Consider the following 27,159-nt stretch of genomic DNA (forward strand, 5'->3'; position numbering starts at 1 on the left):
CCCCACAGGAACCTGGCATTAGGGTCACCCTTTCACAGACAGCAAACCAGGAGACAGAGAAATTAAGTATCTCACCCAGAGCCTTTGACAACATCATTAGTGAATCAGGAAAAAACATGAAGTCTCTTCCTTCCCTCTCAGTACTTTCCTTCTTAAGACTGGACCAAGTAAGTCAGGGTTTGGATGGGGTGTGTGTGGAGGGAGGGATGGACCAGGACGGGGGAGTCACCAACTTGCATCGTGGGCCTGTCCCTTTCTTCAAAGCCACCTCAATCAGACAGAAGTGGCCCTGGTGCATTATCAAGATTGTCCCATGCACTTCTGCACACTCAGGACTTTACTTGCTCCCCAGACCACACAGCCCAACATGTTCCCAAGAATGCTTTAGGTGGTTTCAGAAGTTACATCCAGGACTTGGCCATCCCTTCATAAGCTCAAGCTTTGTGTGCAGTGTGGAATTTGAACTAGGAACTCCTACAGAAACTCCTACAGAAAAAGAAAAAAAAAATAAGCTAAATTAAACAAAGACCTTACAACGTAGGAGAGATCAGTTGTGCCCCTCTGTAAGGAGATAACACGTATAAAGCTAAAGACTAGTGTAGTGCCTATCTAGCCCATATTTAGTAACTGGTAGCCACTTTAAACCTTCTTCCCTAAGCTTTCAAACAATTACTTCTGCTCTCCCCTTCTCTTCTTTGTATTTCATGACTTGCCCCTGCCAACCTCAAGCCAGAAACTGAAACTCCCACAACTTCCTAATAGCAAACACACAAATTCAGGTCTTTGCATTAGAAATCACTCTGCCTCAACCCAACATTCCACTGCAGTCACTGTTCTCTTTCTCTTTTTCAGAGTCAAACCCCTCAAAGGGACTGCCTCCTTTTCCTAACTGCTCACTTCTCAGCCCACTCCAGTTTGTCACTTCACTCCACCAACACAGCTCTTGTGAATATTTCTGATGACCTCCATGGTGCCTAATCCAAAGAGCCATTTTTCCAACCCTTATCACAGCTGACAACTGCCTCTTGGTGAAATATCTTCTTTCCTGGCTGTACTCTTGGTTTGCCTCCAACGTGTAGCTTTTCCATATTCTTTGCAGGTTCATCTCCACCTGCCAGCTGTAACAGAACTTGTCAGGACAATGACTTAGGCCATCTTCCCATGCCACAGTGTCTCCATAAGTGAATTTACCCATGTCCCCAAGGATTGATTCCCACCTTTATATTTCAAACATTTATATTCAACTACCTCCTTGAATCGCTACCTGGGTCTCAAAGGCACTTTAAATTCAGTTGGTCCAAAAGCAAACTCAAAATCTTCACCTCCAAGCCTGGTCTTATTCTCACCTCTTTGAAGTGGCAAGAGTCCATACAGTGATGCCAGGGACTCATCTTTTCACCTTTTTCTGCCTCACTAATCATGGCCAATCTATCAGACTGTCCTTTCCAATGTTCTTCTAAAAATCTTCTGACTCTGATGAAATGAATTTCACCTCCTCTGCCTCCTTTTCCTCACACTCCCAGTCTCACCCGATGCTACAATAACTCCCACACATCTCTTCTTGCCCCTCCAATTGAGATCAAGAGCAATCTTTTTTAAAAAAACACTTTTTTGAGAGAGAGAGAAAGAGAGTGTGTGCACGAGTGGGGGGTGGGGAGAGAGAGGAAGAGAGAGAATCTTAAGCAGGTTTCACATCCAACGTGGAACCCCAACTTGGGGCTTGATCTCACAACTGCAAGATCATGACATGAGCCAAAATCAAGAGTCTAATTGCTTAACCAGCTGAGCCACCCAGGGGCCCCAACTGCAATCTTTTAATACTGCAAGTCTGATTAATATCCCCTACCAAATGAAACCTGTCAATGGCTTTCTGCTACTTTACAGATAAGGTCCAAGCCCTAAAGCAGCCTGCAAGACCTAAATGGTCTGGCCCCACCTCACAAACCCCTACCCCTTCCTCAGCCCTACTGCCTTATATATGTCTACTCCCACTGCCAGGGTTTTGCACATGGTGGCTTCTCCATTTAGAGTGCTACCTTCCTCGCTACTCCTGCACTCCCCCACTGCCCTCCTTAAACTTACCATAGTTATAATTTATCTTTTTGTAATTCTTTGATTAACATCTGCCTTCCCTTCAGACCATTAGGTCTGAAGAGAAGAGGTCTGGGAGAACAGGAAACCTGTTCCTGGTCATTGTATTATTTTCAATGCTTAACATTAGGCCTGCCATACAGGTGTTTAAAATTTTTTTCAGGTAAACCAAAAGTTCTTTTGTACTCCTCCTCAACCCCTTCTCCGGTTTTAGTTTCTGTTTTGTTTTGTTTTCAGTCTTCTGAAATTGGTAACTGTTCTTCTAATCCATGACTGTGTTTTTTTGTACAGTTCCCAAATATTCATATATCTCCTAAATATCCCTGTAGAAAACATAGGCTGTGGTTTCCTGTATTTAACATTTATACAAATGAAGCCATCTTCTACTTATCAACCAGCACCTTCCTTTTTTTGTTGTTTATGAGATCTATTTTTATTGATGTCTGTGGATATGGATGTAGAACAAGTTCTTTCATTTTTTGCTACTAGATACTACACCGTAAAATAAATAAGTCACATTTTGATACTTCTATCACTGAATTATGTGTTTTGTTTTTTAATTTACTGTGATTTTGGTTTATTTATTTAGTGTCCTTGTCTTCCTTTGCTGACAATTATAGACTAAATGTTTGTGTCCTCCAAAAATTTGTATGTTGAAGCCCTAATCCTCAGTGTGATGGTATTTGGGGGTGGGGGCCTTTAGGAGTAATTAGATTTCGATGAGGTCATGAGGATGGGGCCCTCATGATGGGATTCGTGCCTTTATAAGAAGAAACACCAGGGAGCTTGCTTTCTCTCTTTCTTCTCTGTCTGAGGAGTTAGCAGAAAGGTGACCATTTGCAGTCCAGCAAGAGAGCCCTTGCCAGGAACTGAATAGGCTGGCAGCTTGATCTTAGATTTCCAAGAACTAGGAGAAAATAAATTTCTGTTGTTTAAGCCATCCAGTCTGGTATTTTGTGATGGCAGCTGGAGCAGACTAAGACACTGACTTCTAGTGAACTGATGTTTTTTCTACTAGTCTGGAAAGTTTACATCCCATTTCCATTTATTTGTGTTTGCTCTTAAGCCTTTAATACACATTTAACTTAACACAACCTAAAGTTATTTTCTATGGCCCTCATGTTACGTTGCTGTTTTTAAATTTGTTTTTATCCCCACTTTGCCCACATTATTTACAGTTGATACTTACCTTTATGAACAAGACTACCTTTTTTTTTTCATAATATTTTCCCCCTGACATTCCACTCTGGGCTTAATTTTTTTTCTTGATTGACATTTCTTCATTATTCTTTCAGTGAAGGCCTATGACGAGGAAACCCTTTAATTCTGGGTCTCAAAAAAATATTTTGCTCTCCCTCTCTAATATAGTTGGGTATATAGGCATAGAAAAATCACTGCAAGGCAGTGCTTCTATCTGAATGGAATAGTTTTCTTTAGCTGCTTATATATTCTAATTTTTCTAAGCTGAATGTTATTTGTGCAATTTCTCAAAAGTCAGAAAGTACACAACGAAACACAGTAAGACATGAAATACTTTGACCACTGGCTCATCAAATCCATGCCAAATCTTCACGTATTGGGATCGTGTTTCTGCAAGATTTTCTTCAGGAGAACCGTTGAAGGTGATGCTGTTGCCATGGCATTATACAAGTAGTTCCCTTAGATATTAAAATGGAAGAGTCACGTCACTCTAGGCTCAGGTTTCAGTTACTTTGGGCTGCATTTATTTGCACAACTTTAATGCAAATGTGCCTTTACTCCTGCTTTCTACTTGATATTAGAAATTCTCCTCAGTCACGGAATGGAATGTCTGCCTTCATGCAGACAATAGTCTTAGGGCTGAAGTGTGAGAGAATCATCTCGGGCACCCATTGTACCTGGGAAGCATGACTATATCCCCGCTCTGCTTCCAAAGCAGATTTTTTTTAATGGCCTTGAGAGCAGCATCTGTGCATGGGATGGAGAGCCAGAGCACAATCCAGGTCCCCTCCGGAGTCACTGGATTTCAGAGAATTTCACAACAGTGAAAATTAGATTTCTAGGGAGAGACCACAGCCAGTGACACTGAGTTAACATCATTTTTCCAGCTGCTTGAGGGACCTGGTCAGCTGGAGAAATCTGAATTTTGTTCACACAGAATTTCAGTTAGTCAATTTGTCCACACTGCTATTTTATTTTTAGCAGATTATGTTTAGATTCTTGTTTTCTTTTGGGTTTAGGTTTAAATTTTTTTTTTCTGGCTCCTATCATACTGCATCCTGCAGATTATGTGGGCTCCAAATCAGCTCCTCATATTTGTAGCCATAGATTTCTTTAAAAGAAAAAAACCCAGCCAAACCACTCCTGACACCAAAACTCATTTGTTAACATGCACTTGCAAACTAGAAAAAGCCAGCAGAATGTCTACATTTTGGGGGCACCTGGGTGGGTCAGTCAGTTGAGCGTCCAGATGGGGCCACAGTTGATGATGGGGAGACAATATGACCAAGGGAGTGATTAAGTGACCTCTGCACTCTGTTAAAACCACCAGTTCACTACTGCCCCCTGACTCCCAGAATGTTGGGAGTCAGATCTGAATTCCCCAGGCAGGACACTGGTGGATTCTTTTTAGCAGAATCTGACCAGCCCAAGAGAAAGATAAAAAAAAAAAAAAAAACAAAACAAAACAAAAACCCAAATCAGAGGTTTTTAAATAAATGGCCCAGAGACATAACTCAGGATTTTTCAACCAAAACTACTGACGTTTTGGGCAGGATAACTCTTTTATATGTGTGGGTTGTCTCGTGCTTGTGGGATGTGTAGCAGCGCTCCTAGGATCCATCTACCAGATGCCAGTAGCACTGCTCTACCCTGAAGCCAGTAGTCAACAGGCCCCACCCACCCACTTGGAGTTTCCAATCAGTTTCATAGTATTCCATTCATTCTTAAGCATGAGCTGACAACCAGGGAGCCTGGGAGGCTTAGTGGGGTAAACATCCTACTTCCGCCCAGGTCATGATCTCACAGTTGGAGGGCTCGAGCCCCATATCAGGCTCTGCGCTGACAGCATGAGCCTGCTTTGGATTCTCTGTCTCCCTCTCTCTCTGCCCCTCTCCCCTCCTAAAAATAAAAAAATATTTTTAAAAAACAAATATATGAGCTGACAACCAAAAGTCAGAAGATATCTGAGAAGGAAAGCCTGCAACGTGAAATATGGAGAGAGAAACAATTTTTTTTCAATATATGAAATTTATTGTCAAATTTGTTTCCATACAACACCCAGTGCTCATCCCAAAAGGTGCCCTCCTCAATACCCATCACCCACCCTCCCCACCCTCCCACCCCCATCAACCCTCAGTTTGTTCTCAGTTTTTAAGAGTCTCTTATGCTTTGGCTAGAAACAATTTTTTAAAATTTTTTTCAATGTTTATTTTTTGAGAGAAAGAGAGACTGAGCATGAGAGGTGGAGAGGCAGAGAGAGAGGGAGACACAGAATCCAAAGCAGGCTCCAGGCTCTGAGCTGTCAGCACAGAGCCAGATGCAGGGCTCGAACCCATGAGCCATGAGATCGTGACCTGAGCTGAAGTCAGATGCTTAACCAACTCAGCCACCCAGGTGCCCCAAGACAGAAACACACTTTAAAAATGAAGAGTAAACACAGACCATGCAGGGAGAAGAAAACGTCAAAAATTATATTATTATTCTGAGAGAGAGACAAGACAGTGCAAAAGAACTATTGCAAATTAAAATTATGATTATAGAAATTTTAAAAAATGAAACAAAAGGAATGCAAGAAAAAGTTTAGGAAATCTCCTGGAAAGCAGAACAAAGAAATAAAGAATTAAAGAATTAAAGAGGAAGATAAAAATTAGACAACAGGTCCAGAAGGATGAATATCCAAGTGATCAATTCTAATAGGAGAGAACAGAGCAAATAGAGGTGAAGGTCTGAAGGAAATCATCAACGAAATAATCTAGGAAGCTGTCCCACAACTGAGATGTATGAGTTTGTAGCCTGAAAGGGCCTCCTGAGTATCTAGCACAGTAGATGAAGAAAAGATCTACATTAAGGCAAACTATTGTGAAATATGAGAATACAAGGGTCAAAGAGAATATCTGAAAAATCTTCTATAGAAAAAGTTGCACACTTTTGCAACAATGTGAACATCTTTGTACTCAGGGGAAATACTGGAAGCTATAAGACAATGGAGAAGGACTATACATTCAGAAGGAAATGGTGACGCAACAGGAGACGGAAGTCAATTGCTGATGTGAGAGGCCTCTAACATTTTCCTCCCATGGGCTATTTGTCAGAAAATTAGTAGAGGAGGTACTTTATCAAAACAAGGGAGGACCCCACAAAAGAAAAAACCTGGGGCAAACCATTGCACACAGAAGAGAGGGAAAGGGAACTCCCAGGATGATGGTGATGGTACATCCCAGTATATCAGTTGCTCGCTTCTCTAATTAGTCCAGATTGGAGAAGTCAGAATGTTGTGGAAGAAGTTTCTCTAAGAAAACGTAATGAACAGAACATGGCATATTCAATTTGGGGTTGAAGAAATGATAAGACTTTAGAAAATCAAAACAACCAACAAAAATGCTCAGATCAGGGAGAATAAAATTTTACACAAAAGAGAAATTATGGAATTCTACAAAACTAAGCTGGGAATAGGACTCACATAACACAATATACACTCTGACTACCCATTCAACAAAAGTATGATACAGTTATTTCAGGAAGATGGTAGAATAAGAAGAGTGAAATATGTGCTGCGTTGAGTTGGTAGTGATGGACGTAAATACTGAATCCTCTTCTTCCATGAAGGGAAGTTAGATTGTGCCTAATACTTGATCAGTCTTTGTGAAGATATGCCTGTGTAGATATGCACAGATCCTATTTCATAGATACATGTATACATTGATCTCATGGTTTTGTGCAGTTGGACCAAATAAGTATTGGCTTAAGCATTCAATTTGTGTTGTGGTTCTTAGCTTAGCCATCTCTTAGCTGTATGAGTCGAGCAGGTCATTTTAATGTCTCTACGCTTTTAAAATGGGAGATTTTATTCGATGAACAAGCAACTATTGAGCAATTTCCATGTCCTAGAGTAGGGAGATAAAAGATACAGTCCTTGACTTGAAGTCCAACAAGGGAGGCAGACAAGGAAACTGATGGGATTGGTAAAGAATGCTAAGGAAGCACAAAGGGCAAATGCAGACTGACATTATATTAAGCACTTACTATGTGCCAGGTTATATGTCATGTAATGTTCCCAGCAACCCAGTGATACTTTCCGCAATTTTACAGTGAAGGAAATCAATACTCAGAAAGGCTAAATAATTGAACCTGTAGCTAGCTAGAAACTAGCTACAGATCAGAATTTAGGCCCAAATCTCTCATGCTCTCATGTCATTCTCTCTTTGGAAACATATGCCCCCTAAGGGGCACCAAGCCTAGATAAGAGAAATGTTGAGATCAGAAAGAATTCCTGAGAAGGTGGTGCTGGAGATCAAAATTGATGGACTCTGACCATGGAAAAACCCGGACACTAAATCTCTCTCTCCTGGACCAGTGTCCTATTGCTGCTCTATTTACGAAGCTTTACTTAGTAAATATTTGAGTGACTATTACATCCCATGGATCATGCTAGGTACTGAAGGGTGTAAAGGTAAAAGCACAACAAAACAAAAATAAAACGGTTCCTGCTCTGGGTAAGTTTATGGTCTATTGGTGAGGATGATTATTATACAGCATGGAAAATTATATGCTGGGAGCACCTAATATGACTGTGCAGGAAGGGATCTTCCTAGTGGGCATAGCTGGACTGAGTCTGGAGGAACAAATGGAAGTCGAGAGAAGGCAGAGGAGCAAGGTCACCCATGTGCACATCATAGCGCCCTGTCAGTGTGCAGAATATTTTGGGAACTCACTGCTTGTTGTATTTATTCTGGGCCTGGAAAGTAGGTTTATGAATATCTTCAGTGATAGCAAACCCATTCTCTGAAGGGGAATTTGATATTGTGAAAAACCAAAAGTTACTGGATATTCATGGACAACAGAAGGAAACTTTCCAACTTGTATCCTGGAGAAGCAGAAGGGACCCGAATCCCAGCTCACAGTTGCCAAGAAACCCTATATGAGGCAGGTGCAAAACATTTTTCCCCCTCTTTTAAATTCAGACTCATTAAAATATGTATTTTCAGAAGCCACTAATGAAAATAAATTGGGCAATCAGGCTGGCTCACACAACTTATAGTAAAACACGAGGTGTGATTTTTTCAAGTAATGAGGATCTTCTTACATGCTAACAAGGGGTTCTGGAGACAATTCTAAAAGAGGATTCTCAGAAATAGTTTGAGCTATGGCACCAAATTTGGAGTATATTTATATTCTCCTAGGAAAACAACTTTCATCTGTGTGCTACTCCCCAGGATCTATTTATTAACAGCAGTGTTGATCTCTTCAGTTTCATTTGATAGTTGGGCCATCTTTAAACAATGTTATTCAAAAAAAATTAGTCAAAATCTCAGGAAATTCTAAAATATTAGTGTCCTCTTCATCCATCAAAGAACGCTACCCTCTACCTGAACCTTTCCCTGGCCCCTGCTGAACTGAATAACTGAGGCAAAACATGGGTTTCCAGGGCAAAATAGGTTCACAGGAGCCCTGGCTCTTTAATTGGGGGGCCTGCTCTTACCATTTCTTTGAAATTGCTTGGTGCTAAGGGGCTGCCTTCCACAATTTGTTTACTGTATTCAGAGATAAACATGTTTGAAAGAGGCATCATAATTAGTAATGCTCTTTAGATTCAACTAATCACAGAGGTATTTATGTTGACCATTACAATCAGGGCCTATTTGTTTCTTACATAATTAAGGCAGATTATGAGTTTGGGATGGTTTCTGAGAAACCATCTAGCTCATTAACCTGAGAGCAGACAGGGTTAAATACTGGAGGTGTTTCCTTGGGATAGCCACATAGTCCCTGAGGGAAGGAAGGTAATGGGAATGGGTGTGACTTGAGTATAACCTTTCACCAGTGGCTTGTCATCCCTAATTTACCTGCATCTGCTCTTGCCCACCCCCTCCAGTCTAGTCTCTCCATAATGTAAATGGATTGAGCTCTAAAAAACAAAACTAATCATGTCACTTGCCTCTTTAGAAGCCCTCAAAAGCAGCACATTACTCTTAGGAAAATACCAATGTCTTTACCCTACCCTATAGAGTTCTGCCTGATGATACCCTTGGCTGCCTCTCCAGCCATGTTGCAACCCAACTCCCTTACCCCTACCCCCATGAACCAACACTGGAGACTTCACAATTCTTGGAATGTGTTCTCTCCTACTCCAGGGTCTGTTTAGTGCTGTTCCCTGAGCTCAGAATGCTCCCTTTCCACCCCTTTCACCTGCTTTGCTATTAATATTACTGGCCTATTATATACTCACAGATGCATAGTTCAGAGCCATCCAATGGTAGCACTTATCACAATTTTAAAAGGACACATTACTATGGAGTAATTTATATATATCTCTCCTACTAGATTTTAAACCCCATGAGGTCAGGGATAATATTGTTTTACTCATTACTGTATCCCCCTGGCACACACTAGACAATGAGTAAATTTTTTAATGCCTATTTATTTATTTTGAGAGAGAGAATGAGTGGGGGAGGGGCAGAGAGAGAGGGAGAGAGAATCTCAAGTTGGCTCCGTGCTCACCAGGGAAGCCTGATGCCCACCACCCTGGGATCATGACCTGAATTGAAATCAAGGGTTGGACGCTCAACCAACTGAGCCATTCAGGCACCCTAACAATGGCTAAATCTTCATTGAGTAAGCAAATTAATGCAAGGGCCAATAATCTATGTGTGCAAAAATAAAATACTATTGGGTTGATATAACTTGGTTGTAGCAATGTACATATATTTATATTTATATGTATATACATTTGTCAATTTTTTAACATTTACTCTAGTAAAGTAAAAGGGTAGGAGAGAATGTAGCTAGTTAATAAAAAGTGAGCACCATGCTATTTATTGGTTCATCCATTCTTCATTTATTTTTGTTCATTCAGATGTCACAGGATAGAAAAACTTCCTTTTTATTTGAACAATTGTCACTATAAAATTTCCTGAGACGAACAGTCTTGGTTGCAACAACAACACAAAAGACTGTGGTAAATATTTAGGCTAAGAAGTGGGTCCCCTTCCCCCTGACCCTTCATACTCCACCAAGCAATGGCATAAAAATACAGTCTAGGTATATGGCTTTCTGACCATCTGACCTGTTGCAGAGAAACTAGAGAAAAAAGTGACAACTCAGCCTTTTGGTGCTCTTAGGTGATCTCTCTTGTATACTAATTGTCACCACTTGGTTATTAACCTGAATTATGTGACAGACATTTTATTTTGTTTTATTTTATTTTTTAAATGTTTATTTATTTATGGGGGGAGGGGCAGAGAGAGAGAGGGAGAGAGAGAATTCCAAGCAGGCTCTGCAGTGTCAGCCCTGAGCCCGGCATGGGGCTTGATCCCGCAAACTGCGAGGTCATGACCCAAGCCAAAATCAAGAATGGGATGCTTAATGGACTGAGCCACCCAGGTGTCCCCCATATGACAGATATTTTAAAATGGAGACTACTGCAAATGAGGGGCACCTGGGTGGCTCAGTCGGTTAAGCGTCAGACTTCGGCTCAGGTCAGGATCTTGTGGTTCCTGGGCTTGAGCCCCTCATTTGGCTCTGTGCTGACAGCTCAGAGCCTGGAGCCTGCTGTGGATTCTGTCTTCCTCTCTCTCTGTCCCTCCCCTGCTCACACTCTGTCTCTCCCTCTCTCAAAATAGATATTAAAAAGATAATAATAATAATAAATAAAATGGAGACTACTAACAAGTATCTGATCTGGGGAAGTCTATGCTTTTGAGTGAAATGTCTACATTATAGATAACAGACAGCAAAACTGAAATTATATTGTAAGCAATAACATATTTGATATACACTCTTACCTTAATAGAAGACCATCCCACCTCTGCATGAAATAGAATAACTTAATTATTGACTTCATGAGAGAAACAGTCACGCTGGAGAATAAAATACATAGACTGTTCTTCTTGTGTTCTGAATAAAAGATGTAATCGGATGCAATCATTTCATTAATACACACATGGCCCTGTAATGGAAATACAGAGGACCAGATGGCCAGGAGTGGACTGAGATGAAATGAGATGGGTGTTTGCAGTTTAGCAACTAACTACTTAGCCTGTACGGATTATACTAAGTACTTACAGAACCACAGGAACACATTTTCAGAATGAAATTCTGGCTTTGTGTCCAGAAGCACCATTCCCAGCACTAAGAGAAAGCCTATTTTACTGGGCTCTCACAGAGCTATTTTGCCTAAGTAGTTGGTAGTGGGTATTATTGCACTAGTGCACAGATCTGACTGCATGTTGGAATCACCTGGAGAGTTTTTTAAAAATATATATCAACGCATTGGGCTCACCTCCAGAAATGTTGCTTTAATTAGTCTGGGATACAGGCTAGGCAATGGGATTTTCCAAAGCTCTCCAGGTGATTCTAATGTACAGTAAAGTTTAAGAACCACAGTGCTCATGTAATTCTGTATTTCCACAAGTAGGACCACTTTATAGACAATAAAAGAGGCAAATACCTGTGTGGTGTGATTTGAGGAAGCTCAGAACATCCCCTATCCCCAAAGAGCTATTCTCTTCTTCTGTGTGGTGTTTGGAAAACTACCTAGAAAAATTCATGTCTTTGAATGAAGGCTTTCCAAGTTAAATGAGGATAATGCCTCTGAGAAGGATAATACATTAAGTGGTTATCAGTTATTAACACCCCGGTATGCTCATTTATCGGATTACTTTCCTTTATGGTGGTGGCGTAAGGGGTGGGGAGTGGTGAAGTACAACTGTAGGAGGCTCAAGGGTCACTAAGTGTGGATTCAAGATGAGTTCCAGGGATGGGAGGTATGACCAAAGGCAGTCTATAGTCAAGGTGGAATGATGATATGATAACAAAAAGAAAAATTTGGTGTGGGATTTTGTGGATCAGAGAAGACTGTGAAAGGGATCAAATGCGCAAGTCGGAGTCCATGGTCTTGACAAACCCTTGGCTGACTTGCCAAAATACTGCAGTGAGAGAGCTGAACACATGGTCAATAAGTGAGTGACAGCTTCTTTCCAGTCTCACCCCAGCTCCAGAAACAAGAGTTCTCCATACCAGACTTGGATTTGGTGCCCAAAAGTGATCAGAGGGCAGCTAGGTAGACAAGAGCTAGAAAATCACAAAAGCCTCTGGGCTGAGTAATGCCTGAGCCCCCAGAGTCTTGGCAAAAAGAGAAACTGGCTGATTTTTGAAGGTCAAGATACCAGGCAACCAGGAGAATCCATGTATGGTTATGAAAGCAAGAAACAACCTTGAAAATAAGCTCCAGATCTTAAAGAAGGTTCCTTTCGGAATGAATATCAATTCCACACAATTATCTTGGCTGTAGATATGAAGCAACCAGATGAATCCAACTTTCAGCAGTATACTCTGATGTGGAAGACCTGAAGGAAGAGCACACGTGGGAACTAACATCTATTCTCCCAGTTTAACAAACCTGCCAGAGGCAGGTCCAACCCATGTGCATTTCCCCTGCAATTTCCTCATCTCTTTTATACAGCCTGGAAATTCGCTCAGCTGGAAGCCCAGCTATGTCCTGCATGGCTGGGACTCTGGCTGGACAGCGACAATGAGAGTGTGAAGGCGGGGGGGGGGGGGGGGGGGGGGTGCCCAGACTCCAGGCAGGCTCTTCTGCACTGTTGCTGAATGACTTCTGAATAGGGTTGACTTAAAAGAAATCTCTTCCTGCGGGTTTAATAAGCCCCCGCTGGGATGCTCCTGATGTGAATGGGAATCACGACTTGACATAGATGTGAAAGATTATGTGTCAGCAGGACTGATTTGATTCTTAATGGAGTGTTAATTTATTTGCTGTGATTTCATGCATCTGCTTTGGCCACAATGTCATATTACGTTAATCCCTGAGATATCACTACACATAGGTGTATCCTCTATATACACGGTGGCTGAGGAATGGGGAATTTGTGCATGTGATTTTTTAAAAGGGATATGTATACCTGGGCTGCCTGGGTCGCTCAGTTGGTTAAGCATCTGACTCTTGATCTTGGCTCAGGTCATGATCTCACAGTTAGAGGGATTGAGTCCCGTGTCAGGGTGTCAGGCTCTGCACTGACAGAATGGAACCTGCTTGGGATTCTGTCTCTCGTTCTCTCTCTCTGCCCCTCCTGTGCTCTCTCTCTCTCTTTCTCAAAATTAATAAACTTTAAAAAAGGGATATATATATATATATATATATATATATATTCAAGAGATATATATATATATTCAAGATATATATATATATATTCAAGGTATATATATATATATATATATATTCAAAGGACTAGCAAGCAGAAGATTTTGGATTTTCTCACTATTTGGATACATGGTCTCCTGGGGTGAGGACATGACTTGGTATTTGGAACCACTAGATTGAGGAATAGCTTTGAAGGTAATAGGCTCTGGGAAGTCCTAAGCCACACAGAAGTCACCATATTCAGGGCTACTTATAATTGTGGGTTGGAAAGCTTTACTTCTTTTTTATTTAATGTTTGTTTATTTATTTGTTTTTGAGAAAGAGAGAGAGAGTGCACAAGTGAGGAAGGGGCAGAGAGAGAGAGAGAGGGAGGCACAGAATCTGAAGCAGGTTCCAGGCTCTGAGCTATCAGCATAGAGACTGACCCGGGGCTCAAACCCACAAACTGTAAGGTCATGACCTGAGCTGAAATTGGATGCTTTACCAGCTGAGCCACCCGGTGTCCCTGGACAGCTTTACTTCTGTAGGAAATATTACTCTGTAAACTTTGAACAGCAAAAACAAGTGTTTCCATAAACAGTTGGGCTGGGGCTTAAATATAGGTAAGGGAGCACAGAAGAAAGAAAGAGAAAAATCACTTTGCAGCAAAGAGGAGTAGACTTCACATGCCACTTATGTTCTTTTAAGTCGCACAAGACAGGTTGGGTTTGCCCCCTCAGAAGACAGCTTGATGGTTTCATTAGGAAATAGATGTATGTAGGCCACTGGGGGAGATATAACTCAGATAATCCTAACTGTTTGTGAATGAAATGTGGAGGACTTTAACACAGAGACCATTCCCAAACAGAAGGTAGTCCCTCCCGAGCCACACAAATCCCAGAGGCTACAGATGCTGGCACATCGGAATCTATGTATCCAGGCCCAGCTCCCTGGGCTCCCTGCCTCTCTGATGCTGCAGCATAAGGCTGGCAAAGCTGAGCAGGGGGTTGAGGCCACCGTGAGTGAGAGCAGCACCAAGTGAGAGCAGGGGGCTGGAGGTTAACAAAAAATGCTTTCTGTTGAGGGGCTCAGGCTGTCCCAAGTGTGTAGGGACTTTCACTTGGCAAAAGGGACCCCCTCTCACTTTGAATGTAACCTATGGTCCCAGGGGAGCCGAGACCCACTTCTACTTGGGGAATGTGCAGCTTTCCCAGGTTGAGGGGAATAGAGAGCCAGAGAGCCACCCTGCTCCTTCAATGAACTTAAGTCTCCACAATGCTAAAGACACTATGGAAAGTATCATGACCTATAAGTATCATGCCTTCTGCTCCCCAAGAATTCACAGTCCAGTAGAGGAGGGGTCAATAGATTCACTTTCATCCTTACATGTTACACAAAGTTCCTAGCAGGTTTTCGTTTACCAAATGTTTGAAGCTGCAAAGCTAATAAGTTCACCTGGGAATCTGTGGCTGAGAAGAAAGTGAAGTTCTAAGCACATATAAGGGTAAGAGTGTATCCAGGTAACCCATGTAGTAAATTGGATCAGTGTTAGTAACTCTCTATTCTCTCCTTGTATTAGTATATACACGCCCTTTGCTATGTGCCTTTATAGTTTTCATCACTAAATGTGGAGACTATTTTCCTGTTCCATTAATGGAAATTACTGTTTAGTAAGACATGGCTTTGCAAAGCCAATGATCCAGGTATTACTTTCCTTTAGATGCGTATAGGTAGCTATGTCCCCATGATCCAAACCACCTTAATTCTCTTTTCCTTCTTCAAAGTTCTTATCTTTCGTCCTTTAAAATTATTTGGTCTTCTTCTCTGGGATTCTTAAATAGCACGTTCTTCATAGCTTTTTCCTTACTAGTATAACTGTAGGCAATTCACCCAATTTGGGGGTCAATTTTAACATCTGTGAAACAAGGAGATGGGGTTTTCTGATTTTAGGACCCCTCTCTGCCCTAATACTCACAGAAACAAAAGTTTTCAACTTTTTATTGTTATCAGGGCCACTGGTGAGAATTAAATGAAAATTCAAGTACTTAAACTTTGCTTCCATAGATTTTAATTTAGCAGATTTGGGGTGGGACCCCAGCAAATGGTCTAATGTACAACAAAAGGTTATTCTATGAGCTCCATTGTTTTTCATCCAAAACCATTACTATCACAGAGTAAAATGACGTTTAAATAAGCATAAAACAGGGGCACCTAGGTGGCTCAGTTGGTTAAGTGTCAGACTTCAGCTCAGGTCATGATCTCATGGGTTTGTGAGTTTGAGCCCCTCACTGGGGCTTTCTGCTGTCAGCACAGAGCCTGCTTCAGATGCTCTGTCTCTCTCTCCCTCTACCCCTCCCCTTCTTGCACTCTCTCTCTCTCTCTCTAAAAAAATAAACAAACATTAAAAAAAAAGTACAAAAGGAATGAACTTCCCAGTTGACTTAAATGGTGATCTTCAATTAGAGGGGAATTGAGACAGCAAAAATCTAGCTGGATGAGATAGTGCTCTGAGGAGATTCAGAAGCATGCAGCTCTACATAGAAACTTTCCATATTTGGGGCACCCGGGTGGCTCAGTCTGTTAAACATCCAGCTGTTGATCTCAGCTCAGTTCATGATCTCACGGTTCATGGAATCAAGCCCTGCATCGGGCTCTGTGCTGACAGTGCAGATTCCCTCTCTCCTTCTCTGTCTGCTCCTCCTCCACTCGCACGCACAAGCTCTCTCCCTCAATAAATAAATAAACTTAAAATTTTTTTTTAAAAAACCCAGTTCATTGTTTTCAAGGTGTGGGGATGAGAAGGTTTTTATCTACAAACAGGCTACCAAATCTAACATAGGAGTCTTAAAATATAGGTCCTATGTATAGACGTTTTTGTGTTTATATGCATGTTACATATATTCAACATGTGCTCACATGTTGAATCTCTATGACAGACTAAACTGTATTTCAAAGTAATAAACTAATGATTGACACTGTAGTCATAACTTAGTGCTTGAAAATTGCATTGTATGAACATTTAAAATGTATTTCTGGCACTCTCTGGCCTTAGGACCATCATCTTTAAGGGTTTGGTAAAGCCACATGTAGAGAATATAATGATTTTGAGTTTTTTAGGACATTTGAAGATGTTAAGCAGATTTACCAGGGGACCATCTCACTCATTCACCCCTTGTCTAAGATACTTTACTGCAAAAGTGTCTACCAAAGGAGAGAATATAGGGAGCCAGAGCCTTTTCTCATTTTTAGTAGACTCTATTACTTCTTTGCAGTGAAAAAGTGCTTCCTTGGGGTAAAGGTATCAGGCCTAGGAGAAATATCACTGATCCCTCCTACACCAAATAATGAGTTGTGCCTTAAAAGTCATCTTATACAAAAGTGCAGTGTGAGTAGACTTAAGCCCATGCCTGTTACCCTTCCTCCCAGGGCCAGGGCCACCAACTACCCAACCACCCTGGTTGCTTTAGAGCTGAAAGCTTATCACGGTGATTTAAGTAATACATATGTGCTTCGATCTTTACGGATAATTAAGGCTGCAGTGTATACCTAGGATGAGTTAGCAACCTTTTTACAGCTGTATTTTCAAAAGGGTGACAACTACTTACCCATTGTGCTTTGGGTACATTTGTGTGAATCACTCCCAACTACTGTGTCTCCTAATACTGACCCCTGAGCTAATTAGCAGCCTGGTGTGATGGTTTCTATTTTGTAGCAACCAATTAGGCAGTTGCTCTGGACAGAACTGACAACAAAATGTAAATTTAAAGACAGAAACCAGTGTCTGTTGGTTGAGAGGAGAAAGCCAAGGCCAGATAAGTGAAGATGGGGTGAGATTGTGAACGGGTTTTGTTTCCGGTAGTAGAATACTGGGCCTCCTTAAATTCAGATTCAGACCAAGGTACCCCATTAGCAAATAAATAAATAAACAGGCACATAAATATATATACACATAAGCAAACAAGCAAATAGATAATTTTTAAAAATAGCGGAGCATTAGTGTTTGTGCTGGGAGAAGCGAGACTATAAGTCATGGCCACCCACCTGCTCTCGGGAGGCACTTCCTAGGTATAGACTTGTGCCCAGACCCCTTCCTCAGAAGCAGCTTCACATCTGCCTTTAAGCTTCAGCCTAAACGGCCTCTCATCAAGCCTTCCTCACCCCAGCATCTGACCCACGGAGGCACCGAATGGCAGGCTCCCTCTCAGCCACTCAATCCTCTCCAAGGGAGATTTAAAAGTGTCCTACTGTCGTTCTCACTCCCCTCCCCCCAACTAGCATCTCCATTTAGGGAAGGAATTTCCGTTATCGCCCCAAAGACAAAGAGCAAAAAGGTGAGGGACGCACGTAGAGAAGCCACAGGACCGACTCGCGTCCGTTCCCACTCACCCACGCGTCTGCTCCCGGCTCCCCCTCCTCTCGCCGGGGACTGGCGGTCAGGTGAGGATACCTGTGCGCCTAGAGAAGCCCCGAGGGGCACTGCGATCCTTCCTCCCGAAGTCACCCCACTCCCCGCGGGGGCCCCAGGACTCTTGCCCCCCTCTCCCGGTGCGCGCGTCCCCTGCCCCTCGGGCCCCGGCGCGCAGCGACAGCCACACGCCGCGCTCGGCTCCCCTCCGCCGACCTGGCGTGACGCAGGCAGAGACTACTTAAGGGCGGATTAGAGGCGGCGGCCGCGGATTCCCGAGCCCGTCAGCCAGCTCCGCGCGCTGCGCCCAGGCCTCGCAGGAGGCAGCACAGGGGCGCCCGGTGCCTGCAGAAGTGCCTGGCGCGGGGGGTGCTGCCCGGACCTTTCCCTGGCCCCCAACCCAGGGGGTGAGACCTCTCTCGGGCCGCCAAGAGCTCACGGACCTGCACGCTGCCACCCCCGCCCCGCCCCTCTCCCGGGCATCCTTGGGCTCCAGACCTGATCCCCGGACGGCGCGGGAGGTTAGTGCCCGCTCTCCCAACCGCGCCAGCTGCCCCATCAGTCGGGGTGCGCTACGATTTCTTTCTTCATTTCCCTCTTTTAAGTGCAATAAAAGGGAGAGGGGATTCCTGGATTTTTTTTTTTAATTTGTTTGCTTCCTTAATTGGGGGGCAAGCGCTCCCAGTCGGGAGGTGCGGCCCAGGGAGGGGCCAGGAGCGGGAACGTGCCCGGTGCTGCCCAGTCTTTGTCTGCTGCCTCCGGATGCACAGCGATGGGGGAATGGACCATCTTGGAGAGGCTGCTGGAAGCCGCGGTGCAGCAGCACTCCACTATGATCGGGAGGTAAGGGCGCCGAGCCGACTGTCAGCGGGCCCCGTCGGGCGACCCCCGGGAGTCCCTTCTCACGTCCAGACCGAGCCCCAACAGCCCCCAGCCCATCCACTGCCCCTTTCCATCGTCCTCGGCCCGTGTGCCTGTGCCCCTGGTAATTGTGCACCCGATGCTGATGCCCGGTGATGTCCCCTTCCCCCAGCCGCTCCTGATCAGCTCTCCATCCCTTCCCCCTGAAGCACCACTGGGGGGTTGACTCTTCTCCCATTAGAAAAAGAGTTGTTGGCTCAGTCGTGGTACCCCCACCACTCTCTGGAGTCAGAGCCAATCTCCATCCGGTTCCCTAAATAGAATCTACAAGGAAGGCAGGATTGTGTTTGGACAGAGAAGGGCAAATGGGGAGATGGATCTGCTCTTTGGAACAGATGTATCTTTTCCCAAGAAATACTTATCAACCTAAACTGATTTGGCTGTTAAAACTTACAGTATCAGACACCCACACTCCCAATTGATATTTTGTGTCATCATATGTATATATATACTCATATGTATATACACTATAAAAAGCCGTGTATATATGTGGATATACATTCATAGCTGTCTGTTTATATAAGACATTAAGTTCAGTATTTATACTGAGGGTAAATTAAATATCCACTTGAAATAATTACATGCACACTCTGTGTGTAGACTTTGAAACAGGTACTCTCTGTTCAGATATTCCATGTGCAGTTGCCATATCCAGAGTGAAGGTGTTTTTTGCCTCTGTGCATTCCATGTAGCAGATGAAATCTATTTGTTGCAAATACACCGTACCCAATACATGGATGGATATATATATATATATATATATATATATATATATATATATATATATATATTTGAGATCCTTGTAATATGAAGTGTTTCCAGTCTACCAGCAACCAGCAGAAAGGGAAGAGCCAAAAAAGATTTCCTAGTTTCCCAGGTCAGAACCACCAGGGATGGACAGCTCTTAAGTCAAAGGACTGGCAAACACCAACCAGAGCAGGGAAAGGAGGAGCAGGGGTTTCCTAAGTCAGTGACTCAACCCTTGAGAACCTCTCTCCCTCCCTCTTCCCTGCTCAGGATCCTGTTGACTGTGGTGGTGATCTTCCGGATCCTCATTGTGGCCATTGTGGGGGAGACGGTGTACGATGATGAGCAGACCATGTTTGTGTGCAACACCCTGCAGCCCGGCTGTAACCAGGCCTGCTATGACCGCGCCTTCCCCATCTCCCACATTCGTTACTGGGTCTTCCAGATCATAATGGTGTGTACCCCGAGTCTCTGCTTCATCACCTACTCTGTGCACCAGTCTGCCAAACAGCGAGAACGCCGCTACTCTACTGTCTTCCTAACCCTGGACAGGGAACCCCCTGAGTCCATGGGGGGTCCTGGAGGAACTGGGGGTGGAGGCAGTGGTGGTGGCAAACGAGATGATAAGAAGTTGCAAAATGCCATTGTCAATGGGGTGCTGCAGAACACAGAGAACACCAGCAAGGAGACAGAGCCAGATTGTTTAGAGGTTAAGGAGCTGACCCCACACCCATCAGGGCTGCGCACTGCTGCACGATCCAAGCTCCGAAGGCAGGAAGGCATCTCCCGCTTCTACATTATCCAAGTGGTGTTCAGAAATGCCCTGGAGATTGGGTTTCTGGTAGGCCAATACTTTCTCTATGGCTTCAGTGTCCCAGGGTTGTATGAGTGTGACCGCTACCCCTGCATCAAGGAGGTGGAATGTTATGTGTCCCGGCCTACTGAGAAGACTGTCTTTTTAGTGTTCATGTTTGCCGTGAGTGGCATCTGTGTTGTGCTCAACCTGGCTGAACTCAACCACCTGGGATGGCGCAAGATCAAGTTGGCCGTGCGAGGGGCCCAGGCCAAGAGGAAGTCAGTCTATGAGATCCGCAACAAGGACCTGCCCCGGGTCAGTGTTCCCAATTTTGGCAGGACTCAGTCCAGTGACTCTGCCTATGTGTGAAGGGGCAGCTTCACACATAGGGCCTGGGGAATGAAATCTGCCCCAAGGCAGATGACTACTCAGAGAGAGTGGCTGTATCTGCCCTCACTTGCCATTGAGCTATAGGACAAGACTAGTTAAGAGAAGACCCTGCATCAATGGGAGAGGAGAGAAAGTAGAGCCATTACCACAGGTCACACCATTGGTTCCTACAGAGACCACTGCGCAGAGTGATGAGATGGATGAGTCGGACTTCTTTGGGCCTTTTCGTTGATGTCCCAGTCTGATCCTGCCAACAGTGTGCTTGCACAGCTACCAAGTAGGACTTAGCTCCACTGAGCTCAATATCCTGGTGAATGGCATTAACAAATACTTCATCGGTCCAAAATTTGTGACCTATCTCAACACGTCCCTTCATCCTGGGCTGCAGGACAAACATCCTTGAGGCATCTTTCGTGTACCTCCCCCATCAGCATGTTCCTCTCCTTCAACCCAGGATAGCATGCCAGCTTTTTTCTGAATCTAGCCTTACAGTAGACCTAATATGGTTTATCTGCAAGCTAGAGGGAATTACATGGGGTGCTTTTTGGAGATTGGCCATGGCAGAGGTTCGCATTCAAGCCCCATCTGACAAGCCCTTAGTCATTATGAAAACCTTAGGAATGTCTCAGTATTTCCAATTTTCTAACTCAAACTGCACTGGTGCTGTTTATTAGGGGCAGGGTTTGGGTGGGAGGGAGGGAATTGCAATATGCAAGTATAACACTTCTGTGAGATGGTCGTTGCACTGTTAGGCATGTGGCTATGAGCTTTGGGATATTTCTGCCTTCCGGCTTGTGGACTTTGGCTAGCATTAAAAATATTTTGTTGTTGTTGTTGATATCAAGGGTGTCTACTTGAGCCACAGAATTTCTAACTGGTGTATTCCATTCATTTTCTTATACTTCATTTTGCCATGGTTTGAATTTACCTGTGTGCTCACACCAGAGACCTTAATCAGCCCATGTCAATCCCAATTTATTATTTTATCAGTTATTTTTGAAACACACACTTAATCACTAGCTTAAGAAACCTGGAAACACTATTGGCTAACATGTGTTTACGGATGTGTATTTGAGACATATACCAAAGGTTCAAAAACCTGTTTCTTTGGACTGTGAATATGTTTCCTTCTCTTTGCTCTTATTTAAGTGCCATATTATACCTTTTACATCCACTGTGTATTTAGTTAAAGCACTGGCTGAGAATAATATTTGAATAATTGCTTTTATGAAGCCCCCAATTTCCTTTGCATTATCATTTATGATTTTTGATTTAGGTATGGACATGGTATAACACACAACTGAGGATTTGTTTAAAATAAAGTTCTTGCCTTTTTTTTTTCGTAAATTGGGGAAGAATCTTTATTTTTCTATTTTGATTGGGGTTCTATTTATTTATATGTATGTTCGAAAGTGTTTTGTTTCATGTTCGAAAGAGCACAACATTAGGGGCAGGAACTGAAAAATGGATGACCAATAAAGTCCAATCAGCCGCTAACGGATGAGAAGAGGCTGGTACATTTTGGAATGCTGAGAAGACTGTGATGAAGTATTCAAATAGTAGGATTTACTAACTACTTTCCATTTTAGCCCAAGATTTCTCTGCTTGTCTAAGGATATTTCTTGTAATAAAATGCCAACACTATATCATATTGGGTCAATTCCACGAGTTAAATATTTTTCCTTTCCACCATACTTTTCTGCCATGGACCGTCACATCTAGCAGGTGTGCTGTGCTCCCCATCATCTCTTTAAGGCCTGATGTATAAAATGATGCTAACCCAAGTTACCTGGGTCGCTCAGTCGGTTAAGTGTCAGACTCTTGATCTTAGCTCAGGTCTTGATCTCAGAGTTGTAAGTTAAAGCCCCACACTGGGCTCCATGCTAGGTATGGAGTCCACTTAAGAAATAATACAATGAAAAAATAAGAGAAATAAAAATAAAATGATGCTAACCCAATAGTCAAACAGAACCCTCCAGAGCACCACTATCCAATACAACTTTGTGTAATGATGGAAATTTCTACTATCTATGTTGCTCGGTATGGGAACAACTGGCTACATGTGGCCATTGAGCTCTTAAAATGTGGGTAGTGCAACTGATGAACTGAATTTCTAGCTTTGTTTAATCTTAATTAATTTAAATAGCCATGTATGCTTAGTTGCTACTGTATTATACAGCACAGTTGTACACTGTCAATCAGTCGTTGCCTATTGGGGTCTTTCAAAGGAGACTGATCCTTTGCTTATAGTTCATAAGGTCTTACTTTTTCATCACACATTTCACTATTATTTTTGGCATTTTCTGTCTACATGTGGTCCTATTCGCTCAGTAGGCTAATATTCTTCCTTCAGTTCTTTATTGCTATTCACCTGATTCCAGAAGACTTGGTCTGAGCATTGTGAGGCAATGTGGCATTTCCTGGATGATTGTTTTTCAAATACAATTGTGCCACCCTTTAACTATAGCAGAGCAGATGCCAATTTTAGAATGAAAATATGTTTATTTCCGTCTATAGGTTTCCATCTGTAGTATAAATAGGCAATTGAAAATTATTATCCTTGAGTAAAGAAACAGATCCTCCTCTATTTTCTGTTTGGTGAGCTAAAAATGTTTTAAAACACCTCCCAGAGATGGAGGAAGAGTGTTGTTTGAGAGCTCTTAGCATATGCTTGGGTGTGAAAGAAGTAGGAATCTGTGTGGAAAACAAGGGCTGTTGTATTTATGCCATGATGTAAGATTAGAAGAACGGTAGTGTTTCCTGGCGGAAGTGCATCCCCTACCAGTGGGGCTGATCTATTTCAGGTCCTTGATGTTTCCAAATACCCGCAAATGGAAAAATGATTAATTCACTTGTCAGAAATGGAGGCGGGAACATACCTTCCTCTGGGCATGTAGAGTCATCCCTCGGAATGACTGATGTGTGTCAGTCTGATTCTGTTGCTTTCTACTTAATGAAAAAAATATACCAATGATTTGATGTTTCACGTAGCTATGTGACGGATGTGACCTTAATCTGTACTTTGTGAGAGGACAACACCAATATATTCTTTTAGATTTAAGAGTCTTGGTGACTGAAGACCCTTTTGGCCTACGTGTGAGTGTTTGTGTACGTGTGTGTGCACACATGTGCATTGGGAGGGGTAGTGGGCGCCAATGTACAAATTGGGTTTAAAAGTTTAAAAAGTGGGGCGCCTGGGTGGCTCAGTCGGTTAGGCATCCGGCTTCGGCTTAGGTCATGATCTCGCGGTCCGTGAGTTCAAGCCCCGCGTCAGGCTCTGTGCTGACAGCTCAGAGTCTGGAGCCTGTTTCAGATTCTGTGTCTCCCTTTCTCTCTGACCCTCCCCCGTTCATGCTGTGTCTCTCCCTGTCTCAAAAATAAATAAACGTTAAAAAAAATAATAAAAAATAAAAGTTTAAAAAGTGGGCACCAATGTATGAACCCTGGACAGGCTGAAGTTACGTAGTCTGTGGAAAGAAAATTTGTACTTTTTAAGTCCTCAAATATTTAAAGGGTTAAAAAAAAATGAAGGATAACAGCTGTGCTCTCTAACCTCTGAGGAAAGAGGCAAAGGAATGCATTTAAAATTGAGGGTGCAGGGGGGTGCCCGGGTGGCTCAGTCAGTTAAGCTTCTGACTTGATTTTAGCTCAGGTCATGATCTCACAGTTCATGGGATGGAGTCCTGTGTTGGGCTCTACACTGACAGCACGGGGCCTGCTTGGGATTCTCTGTCTCTTCTCTCTGCCACCACCCTCCCTCCCCGCCCACCCCCCCCCCCAGCCCTGCATGAGTGCTCTCTCTCTCAAAATAAATAAGTAAACATTTAAAAAAAATCAGTTTGGGTGTCCACTCACACAAGAACCTGTACTAAACTCTTCTCCTGGTTGGCTCAGTGACCTTGCACTGAGCCTTCACGAAAGTCACTCTGTCTGCTACTTGTTGCATGGAGATGAGTTGTTTCTAGATCAGCTCCTTGAGAGTAGGAACTATGCCTTACTCACGGTAACATTATATAACATGTGTTGTCACCATCTCAGTTACTACCCCAGAGATGGGTACCTCAGTCTTCCACATGGAAACAGTCTTATAGACCCAGGGTGTATGAAAACTAATGGCATCCTATGAAGACATCAAGTCAAGGCCTTTATTATATGGTTGAAGAACCCCAAAAATCTAAACTCAAGACAGTGGGTTTTTGGGAAAATGCTATAAGCATTCGTCTTGGAGGATTGGAATATTTAGGAAACAGTATTTACACTGGTTTTACTTTCTTTATATTCTACCAAGTGTGTTTGCTTGCTTGTTCTTTTGGTGAGACTTTTTGTTTGTTCATTTTTTGCGACTGCTACCATAACAAAATATCATAGACTAGATGGCTTGAATAACAAAAACTTATTTCCTCACACTTCTGGAGTCCAAGATCAGAGTGTGAACAGGTTTGGTTTCTGCTGAGGCCTCTCTCCTTGGCTTGCAGTTGGCCACCTTCTTGTGTCTCGTTGTGTCACACAACACAATCTTTCCTCGATGCACACGTGTGTATCCCTGATGACTCCCTATGTGTCTAAATTTTCTCTTCTTATGAGAACACTAGTCAGATTAGATTAGGGCCCACCCCCAATGGCCTCATTTTAACTTAATCACCTCTTTAAAGGCCCTGTCTCTAAATATAGTCACATCCTAACCTACGGGAACACAATCCAGCTCATAACACTAAGTGTTTTCAAACCTTCAGGTACTCTTATGCTTAGAGGGGCTGTATAAATTTATTGTACAAAAAGAGATACCTTATAGAATGAAAGGGGCAGGGTTGCTAATTGACTGTGCCACAAGAACAATGGGTGTAAATTGGATCTGTCCTGAGCAAACCAAGATGCATGGAGACCTTATGTAAGACAATGAACCTGGGCTCCTGCTCCAAGGCCTGGAACCCTGGAGATAATGATAATACCAAGTCTCAACCTTTGGCAAGCGTGCTGTCAAAGCTACATCTCCAACACAAAGATGGAAATTTGTCAGCGATCAGGGGAAAATAGTATTTAAAAAATTCCAGTGCCCTTGACTCACTCCAGACCACCTAGATTAGAATCTCGGATGCGGTAGCCTAGCCATCAGTATTTTTTAATTTTCCATTCCTAGGGGATTCTAATCTGTAGTCAGGATTGAAATCAATGGAGTCAGAGACATTAGCATAAAATAATGAGAATCAGATATTTGGAGGAGAAACTAGGAAGGGAGGAGAAGGGAAGTATGAGGTTCTCACAACAGAGCTCCCCTTGTTTATATCGTAGGTAAAGTTAGTGATGAAGAGTTACGGATGGAAGACTAACAACAACTCTCAAGGCTTCTAGAGCGGAAGCAGTGGCCATGGCAGTGAGGGGGACTGACCAAGGTTAAAAGCTGGAGTCAACAGAGGAGGAGGAGCCTACGATGGAGGCTGAAAAGAGCTGGCTAGCAAAGGATAGTTGAAAAGTGATATCGTAAAGTTAAGGGAGGCAGAATCTGAAGGAAGAAGATCTGCTAATAGTTCAATTTATAAAAAAGCTAAATAACAGCTAGATAAAAGCCTCAAGAACATCTACTAGATTTGGTGAGTGGGATGTGAGAAAGCAGAAACAGCACAAACTATCCTTTGCCTGAGATACCTCCAGACCTCCTGCAGGTTCCATGGAAGCAATTAAAATTAGAGCAGGCAAAGGGTAAATCATTAGTCTGGTCTCAGCCAGGGCTCTGATATTCAGACAGGCATGGCTAGTTGGCTTTGTGACTACCCAAAGCCTACGTTCATTTAGAAGATTATTATACACCAGATAGAATTGTACCTTAGCTGAAACCAACCTGATTGAACCAAGCTCAGATGAGTAGCTGCAGCTACAATGTACTCAGCTTTGGGCCTTGAGGGCTGTAGGCAAGATCAGTGCATAAATCTAGGGATCTCTGAGGGACACTGGTGCCAAGTATCAATGCATGAGTTTCTGTTGTGAATCAGATCCATTATTCACCCAGGCCAGTGTTCTAAGTCTCTGACAGCTATGGCAAATGGAGTTGTGAGGAATGGACCAGTTCTTTTCCCCGGCTCCAAAGACCAGGGATGCCTTCTCAAACATGTTTATTTAACTTAATAAATAAAGTATCTGTCATCTATAATTACACCCCAAGTCCCCACTTCCCAACCTCTTCCTTGAAAGTCCCAATCTCCAAAATCAACAAGCAAAAGGAAGTCATTCAATTCAAGTCAGTGCTTCCTTGAACATTGATGGGGTGCAAGGGCCTGGACTGGATGTTAAAGGAAATATAGACAGGTGTGATGCACTTTCTACCCTCACAGTGCCTACAGACTACCTGAGAAAAATGAGACAACTTCATAAGGCAGGATGTGAACTGTGCCACACTCAAGGCTCAAAATATTTGGGGTTCCAAAGAGGCAGCCATCACATCTGGGCTGTATGTGTGCATGTGTGCATGTGTGCGTGTGC

The 27,159-nt window shown here is 43.1% G+C and overlaps 1 protein-coding gene across 1 annotated transcript; it reads left to right on the forward strand.

Annotated features, from left to right (window-relative positions):
- Positions 1 to 18,603: 18,603 nt before the first annotated feature.
- On the forward strand, positions 18,604 to 20,664 carry GJD2 (gap junction protein delta 2). The gene is made up of 2 exons (XM_007097621.3): positions 18,604 to 18,674; positions 19,770 to 20,664. Exons 1-2 carry the CDS (start codon positions 18,604 to 18,606, stop codon positions 20,662 to 20,664), a joined length of 966 nt encoding a protein of 321 aa, XP_007097683.1.
- The last annotated feature ends 6,495 nt before the right edge of the window (positions 20,665 to 27,159 follow it).

This window comes from Panthera tigris, chromosome B3 (genome assembly GCF_018350195.1).
Source record: "Panthera tigris isolate Pti1 chromosome B3, P.tigris_Pti1_mat1.1, whole genome shotgun sequence".
Taxonomy (NCBI): Eukaryota; Metazoa; Chordata; class Mammalia; order Carnivora; family Felidae; genus Panthera; species Panthera tigris.